The sequence below is a fragment of the Sapajus apella genome, unplaced genomic scaffold (genome assembly GCF_009761245.1).
Source record: "Sapajus apella isolate SASKATOON/1434 unplaced genomic scaffold, GSC_monkey_1.0 scaffold14, whole genome shotgun sequence".
NCBI classification, from domain to species: Eukaryota; Metazoa; Chordata; class Mammalia; order Primates; family Cebidae; genus Sapajus; species Sapajus apella.
In genome coordinates this window covers 14,351,678-14,359,683 of record NW_022436954.1, presented here as the reverse complement: position 1 = coordinate 14,359,683, position 8,006 = coordinate 14,351,678, and the positions used below count along the sequence as shown (strand labels likewise).

The 8,006-nt window shown below is 35.8% G+C and overlaps 1 protein-coding gene across 1 annotated transcript; it reads left to right on the top strand.

Moving 5' to 3' along the window:
• Positions 1 to 1,063: 1,063 nt before the first annotated feature.
• Positions 1,064 to 2,002, top strand: LOC116554439 (olfactory receptor 1052-like). The gene has a single exon (XM_032282409.1). It carries the CDS (start codon positions 1,064 to 1,066, stop codon positions 2,000 to 2,002), a length of 939 nt encoding a protein of 312 aa, XP_032138300.1.
• The last annotated feature ends 6,004 nt before the right edge of the window (positions 2,003 to 8,006 follow it).

Below are 8,006 nucleotides of genomic sequence, written 5' to 3'. Positions count from 1 at the left end.
ATATTTATTTATATTCTCACCTGGTTCAGAGAGGCCCAGAGCCAATCTACCCCATCCTACCCTTATGGAAGATTAACCTCTGTCCATGTTGTCCTCACACTTTCCCTTTGCAGAAGGAGGATGATGAAGGCTGCTAAGTTGACTTTGTAGATAGAACCTGTGCTGAATCTGGCCCTGTCAAGGAGATTGGTGCCTTGTGCTCATCACTCCTTCCCAGTTCTACTGTTCATCCTTCTTAAATAAACAGGACTTGGTTACAGCAGAAAGGTAAACCAGTGTTCTGAGTTACTGGAACCCAGGTAAAAAAAATTAAGACACCCTCTTTCCCACCTCCACCATCAAGTAGGCACCAGTATCTTTTATTCCCCTCTTTGGGTCCATACATACTCAACGTTTAGCTTCTCTTTATAAATGAGAACATGCGGTATTTGCTTTCCTGTTCCTGTGTTAGTTTGCTTAGGATAATGGCTTCCAGCTCCATCCATGTTGCTGCAAAGGACATGATCTCATTCCTTTTGATGGCTGCATAGTATTTAATGGTGTAAATGTACCACATTATCTTTATCCAGTCAACCACTGATGGGCATTTAAGTTGATTCCATGTTTTTGCTACTGTGAATAGTGCCACAGTGAACATACACATGCGTGTGTCCTTAGGATAGAATGGTTTATATTCCTTTGGGTATATACCCAATAATGGGATTGCTGGGTCAAATGGTAATTATGTTTTAGGTTTTTTCTTTTCTTTACATAGCTTTAAAATAAAGTCTACTTTAGGTTTTTGTTCACATTAAGACCAGCATTTTAAATGTATCCTAAAGCTAAGACCCTAACTTTTTTCTTTTCCCTCATGCAATTTTTAATGGAACAAGCAAATAAACTGTGTCTGAAGAATGTAGTTGAAATATTCTGATTTTATAGGTAAGACAATCAGAGATTAGAAGTCACTAATTCAAATCACATGGCTAGGCAGGGATTCCAAATAGTCTTGATATTGCAGTATCATCACTCTGAATTAATTCCAATGTCTTTATCATTAACAGGTGTCAAGAAATACAAAGCCATGGCTGATGTTAATTTTACATTGGTTACTGAATTTATCCTTTTGGGACTGACAGGTCGTGTTGAACTGAAAATGGCCCTCTTCATGTTGTTCCTGTTGATTTATACCATTTCCCTGGTGGGAAATCTAGGAATGCTCTTTCTAATCTACATAACTCCCAAACTCCACACACCCATGTATTATTTCCTTAGCTGTCTGTCGTTTGTTGATGCCTGCTATTCGTCAGTTTTTGCACCCAAACTGCTGCTGAACTTCTTTGTTGAGTGGGAGACAATCTCATTCTCTGCATGCATTGTGCAGTATTTTTTATTTGTGTCTCTTCTTACCACTGAGGGCTTCTTGCTGGCCACAATGGCCTATGACCGTTACGTGGCCATTGTGAACCCTTTACTTTATACAGTGGCTATGACCAAAACAGTTTGTATTGTGCTCATATTTGGATCGTGTGTGGGAGGTTTAATCAACTCATTGACACATACAATTGGCTTGCTGAAACTGTCTTTCTGTGGGCCAAATGTCATCAGTCACTTCTTCTGTGATCTTCCCCCACTGTTGAAGCTCTCACGTTCTGACACATCCATGAATGAATTGCTGCTTTTAATCTTCTCCGGTGTTATTGCCACGCTCACTTTTTTGACTGTGATGATCTCCTACATCTTCATTGTTGCTGCTATCCTGAGGATCCGCTCAGCATCAGGTAGACAGAAAGCCTTCTCCACCTGCACCTCTCACCTAACGGCTGTGACCTTATTCTATGGATCGATAAGCTTTAGTTACATTCAACCAAGCTCCCAGTATTCCTTAGAACAAGAAAAGGTGGTGTCTGTGTTTTATACCCTGGTGATTCCTATGTTAAACCCGTTGATTTACAGCCTAAGGAACAAGGAAGTGAAAGAAGCTGTGACACGGGCTACAGAAATGAAACATTTTTCTTGTTAGTTTCATATTTCCACATCCAAAAAACAGACTACAAGCAGTGGTTTGTCTAATGATATCTATGAAGATTTAGTAAAATTTCAGTCCTACAGGACACTTAAATTTTATTCAATTGGAGCATTGTGTTTTACAGTGGAAAAAAAAGACCAGAAAAGTGTGACAGAGGAAACATGGCTGGTTACTGTGTTCACTAACCTAAAAACCAGGCTAAGATCTAAGGTAGTTATCTCTAGGCAATTGATTACATTTTCCTTCCTTTATATGAGTAAAAATAAATATTTATGGATATATAGACACTCAAACACATACACAAATAGAGACAATGATAAAATTAATAAATAACAAAATAATTTTTGCCTGGGTGTCTCTATTGAGCATGGAAATAAGTAAAGTACATTCAAGGCAAAAAGTATTGGTACTTTCCTCATCCAGAAAATAGACAGATACATATTCCAAAAATTGACCTGCATTATTTATGGCTTGATATTCTTCAAAATAAATATATACACTTAAAAATAATCAGAAAAATTATATGGTACTAGGTTACCTTTCTACTTCAGTGGTTAGTCTAAACCACATTTCCCTATTCCTGGCCTATGTTTCTACTATTACATGTGAAATCACATTGGACAGAATATTATAGTTTTATTATCACTCCACTTCGAAAGCTCACTGATATTCAGAGAAAGCTACCCTGATGACTTTCCCTTCCTATTTAGAAAGGATGACTCCAAACTCATTAGGATGTCATTAATAACCAAATTTGTTTTTCTCTTTCCTTTACGGATCTTCCAGAATCCTTTTTAATACGTTAGACAAAAACATTCCCAGAAGTCATTCTAGGCAGGAAAAATCTGTGAGGTCAATTGTTTTCCATTCAATTCAAATCATATGTACAAGCGCATCATCATAAGATCAATCCCACAAATATTAATTGTCTCATAGTGATTTATTCACAAACTTGTAAATTATCCTATCTGGAAAAATATGAAAAATATATAAAAACAATATTCCAAAGAATATATTCATTGACAAATAAAATGATATATTTTTTAATTTTGTTTTAAATCTTGAATTAACTGATGACAAATGGGCTAAGCAGCACACTACAACAGCTGAAGAATCAACAAAACATTAATTTTTGTATTTACATGGCAGGCTAGATTAAATTTTTTTCCTTATTGAAAACCACAATTATGTAAGTGAGTGACATCAATGAGAAGAGGTGGAATTTCATGGGAAAAATTATTATTGTTCTGCTCAGTGCCCACCTTCAACTCATCCTAATAAACTGATATCTTATTATAGTCTAAATAGAAACCAGGTGCTTCAATGAGAAAAATATCACTCACCTACAATTCTAATAGAAATTGAGGAGGTTAATGACAGAATTGTAAAATGTAGATTGGAAAATGAGTAATATATTTTGATTGTCAGAAAAAACAATATTAAATATTCATTTACATATGATCTATTTATATATGAGACATGTTAGATATATAATTTTATTCTGAAAGTAAATGAAACTGAGTCAAGCATATCCTAAATATTCCTACATGGTTGATAGATTAATTAACAGGAAACAAATGAGAATACTACATTTAAAATAATCTGATGTTACTCCCATTAGTTGACATGTAAAAAATCAGGAAAATAAGAGTGCTCTCTTATAGCCCCAATCTATTTACTCATACATAAATTGGTTACTGTTCAATATCATTACTAGAAGAATGCAGTACTCAGCAAATGTTGATCTTACATGACTTTGTGCCCTCAGAAAATATCTATCAAATATGTGTTTTTATTCCATGTGTGTAGCCTTGGAATCTGTGATGTGAAAATTGCCCTGACTTAGGGAAATAAGTTGCTGGCACCATTTGGACTAGCTATGATTAAATTTGTATTATGGTCATGATTGTTGCTATGTGAAGACCCAGGAGACAATGCAATGAATTTATGTTCATGAAATTTGAGATTTTTGTCTTGTTCCATGAACACAGGCTACAGCGATCCCTGCTGTGATGGCAATTTTCACTTGTCATTGGTCAAATGTGGCCTGTATCTAAATTCTAACTGCCAGAATCATAGACATCTAGAGCTTACATCAGTTTCAGATATTTCTTATGAAGTCTCAGAATTCATAGATTCTCATTTTTTATCCTTAGACTTCTCAGAAATTCAGTTTTTGCTAATATACTCTTCTGAGTCTAATATGTCCTGAAGTGCAAACTTGAACTTTTTATTCCTTTGTTTGCTTTTGAGATGGAGTCTCACTCTGTCACCAAGGTTGGAGTGCAGTAGCATGATCTTGGCTCACTACAGTCATTGCAACCTCTGCCTCCTGGGTTCAAGTGATTGTCACGTCTTAGTTTCCCAAGTAGCTGGGAGTATAGGCACCCACCACCACATTTCCAGCTAATTTTTGTATTTCTAGTAGAGATAGGATTTTGCCATGTTGGTCAGGCTAGTCTTGAACTCCTGACCTCTGGTGGTCTGCCTGCCTTGGCCTCCCAAAGTTCGGGGATTACAGGCATGAGCCCTGCACCTGGCCCAATCTCTTGAATTATTCCAGGCCACCTGTAATGTGAATCATGTTAATTAGAATAGGTAATTAAATAAAATCATATCGTGATTTGAAATAACAGTTTTGAAGTGTTTGACAAATCATAGGCATTTAATAAATGGAAGCAATTTCAATTAGGATTCTTCTTCATATATTTCTGCCAGACCAAAAAAAATACTCTTTTTAATATTTATTATAATATTTCATGTTTGTTGGTTCATTTCCATTATCACTTTATTTTAAAATTGTTCCAAATTTTCACAACTATGTTCTTATGCATTGTGTTTGTTTCTTTAGCTGTGTTTCAACTATATTAATGATAGGTTTTTCTTATTCACCCTCTCTTATATTTGTCATTCTATCCTTCAATTATCAGCCTACTCAATATTTTTATTTTATTTTATTTTTGTTCCGGGATATATGTGCAAAATGTGCAGGTTTGTTATATAGGTAAATGTGTGCTGTGGTGTTTTGCTGCACAGATCAACACATAACATGGGTGTTAAGCCCAACACGCATTAGCTATTTTTCCTAATGCTCTCCTTTCCAACCTTCCCACCTAGTCCCTAGTATGTGTTGCTCCCCTCCCTGTGTCCATGTGTTCTCATTGTTCAGTTCCCACTTATAGATGAGAACATGCAGTGTTTGATTTTCTGTTCCTGTGTGAGTTTGCTAAGAGAATGAGTTCCAGATTTATCTATGTTCCTGCAAATGATGTGATCTTGTTCCTTTTGTGGCTGCATAGTAGTCCATGGTATGTATGTTCTATATTTTTTAATCCAGTCCATCATTGATGGGCATTTGGGTTGATTCCATGGCTTTGCTATTTTGAAGAGTGCTACAATAAACATGCATGCATGTATCTTTCTAATAGAATAATTTATATTTCTTTAGATATATACCCAGTAATGGGATTTGCTGGGTCAAATAGTACTTCTGGTTCTAAATCTCTGAGGAATCATCACACTGACTTCCACAGTGGTTAAATCAATTTACATTCCCACCAAGAGTGTGAAAGTGTTCCTATTACTCTGCAACCTTGCCAGCATCTGTTGTTTCTTGTTGCCATTCTGACTGGCGTGAGATGTTATCTCATTGTGGTTTTGATTTGCATTTCTGTGATGATCAGTGATGTTGAGCTTTTTTTCAGATGTTTCTTGGCCACATGTATGTCTTTGATTGAGAAGTGTCTGATCACGAATGTCCTTTGATCCCTTTTGAATAGGTTTTTTTTGGTGTGTGTGCGAATTTGCTTAAGTTTCTTTTAGATTCTGACGTTTGTCAGATGAACAGATTGTCAAGATTTTCTCCCATTCTTTAGGTTGTCTATTCACTCTGATGATAGTTTCTTTGGCTGTACAGAAGCTCTTTAGATAAATTGACTCTTGTTTGTAAATTTTTGCTTTTGTTGCAATTGCTTTTGGTGATTTCATTATAAAATGTTTGTCCATGCCTACTTCCTGAATGGTATTGCCTAGATTTTCTTCTAGGGTTTTCACAGTTATTGGTTTTACACTTAAATCTTTAATCCATCTTGAGTTAATTTTTCTATAAAATCTAAGGAAAGGGTCCAGTTTCAATTTTTTTGCAAATGGCTAGCCAGTTCTTTCAGCACCATTTATTAAATAGGGAATCATTTCCCTGTTGCTTGTTTTTGTCAGATTTGTCAAAGATCAGATGGTTGTAGATGTACAGTTTGGTTTCCAAGTTCTCTATTCTGTTCCATTGGTCTATGTGCCTGTTTTGGTACTGACACCATGCTGTTTTGGTTACAGTAGCCTTGTAGTATAGTTTGAAGTTGAATGCTTCCAGCTTTGTTCTTTTTGCTTAGGATTGTCATGGCTATACAAGTTCATTAGGTCCCATATAAATTTTGAAATATACTTTTTATAATTCTGTGAAGAATTTCAATGGTAGTTTAATGGGAATAGCATTGAATCTATACATTGCTTTGAGCAGTATGGCCATTTCATGATATTGACCCTTCCTATCTATGAGCATGGAATTGGAATGTTTTTCCATCTGTTTGTGCCCTCTCTGATTTCCTTGAGTGGTGATTTGTCGTTCTCCTTAAAGAGAGCCTTCACTTTCCTTCTTAACTATATTCCTAGGTATTTTATTATCTTTGGGACAATTGTGAATGAGAGTTAATTCATGATTTGGTTCATGCTTGTCAGTGGTGTGCAGGAATGTGTGTTATTTTTGCACATTGATTTTGTATCCTGAGAGTTTGCTAAAGTTGCTTATCAACTTAAAAAGTTTTAGGCTGAGTCAATGGGCTTTTCTAGACATAGGATCATGTCATCTGCAAACAAGGACAATTTGACTTCCTCTCGTCCTACATTTTCTTTCTTTCTCTTGCCTGATTGCCCTGGCCGGAACCTCCAATATTATGTTGAATGAGAGTGGTCAGAGAGGACATCATTGGCTTGTGCTGATTTTAAAGGGGAATCCTTCCAGCTTTTGCCCATTTGGTATGATATTGGTTGTAGGTTTGTAATGGCTCTAATTTTGAGGTATGTTCCTTCAACACCTAGTTTATTGAGAGTTTTTAACATGAAGAGATGCTGAAAGAAGGCCTTTTCTGCATCTATTGAGATAATCACATGATTTTGTCTTTAGTTCTGTTTATGTGAAGAAGGATATTTATTGATTTGTGTATGTTCAACTGGCTGTGCATCTGTCAATTTTCTCTCTCAATAATCTGTCTAATATTGACAGTGGGGTATTAAAGTCTCCTACACTTATTGTGTGGGGGTCTAAGTCTCTTTGTAGGCCTTTAAGAACTTGTTTTATGAAGTTGGGTGTTCCTGTATTGAGTGCATACGTATTTAGGATAGTTAGTCCTTCTTATTGAATTAAATCCATTCCCATAGTGTAATGCCCTTCCTTGTCTTTTTTGACCTTTGTTGGTTTAAATTATTTTGTCAGAAACTAGGATTGCAACCCCTCCTTTTTTCTGCTTTCCATTTGCTTCTTAAATTTTCCTCCATCTGTTTTGAGCCTATGTGTGTCTATGCACATGAGCTGCATCTCTTGAAAACAGCACACTAATGGGTCTTGTCTTTGTGTCCAGATTGCAATTTTGTGTCTTTTAATTAGGGCATTTAGTCCATTTACATTTAAGGCTAATATTATTATGTGTGAATTTGATCTTGTCATCATGATGCTGGCTGGTTAATTCTGCAGACTTGTTAATGTAGCTGCTTCATAGTGTCATTGGTCTGTGTACTTCAGTGTGTTTTTGTAGTGACTAGTAATAATTTTTTCCCGTCCATGTTTATGCTTCCTTCAGGAGTTCTTACAAGGTAGGGCTGGTGTTGACAAAATCCCTCAGCATTTGCTTGTCTGAAAAGGATTGTATTTCTCCTTTATTTATGAAACTTAGTTTGGCCAGTTATAACATTCTGAGTTGAAAATTATTTTGTTTAAGAATGTTGAATA

Excerpts from the sequence above, each read along its gene's own strand:
- LOC116554439 (XM_032282409.1), top strand. The coding sequence starts at position 1,064 with ATGGCTGATGTTAATTTTACATTGGTTACTGAATTTATCCTTTTGGGA.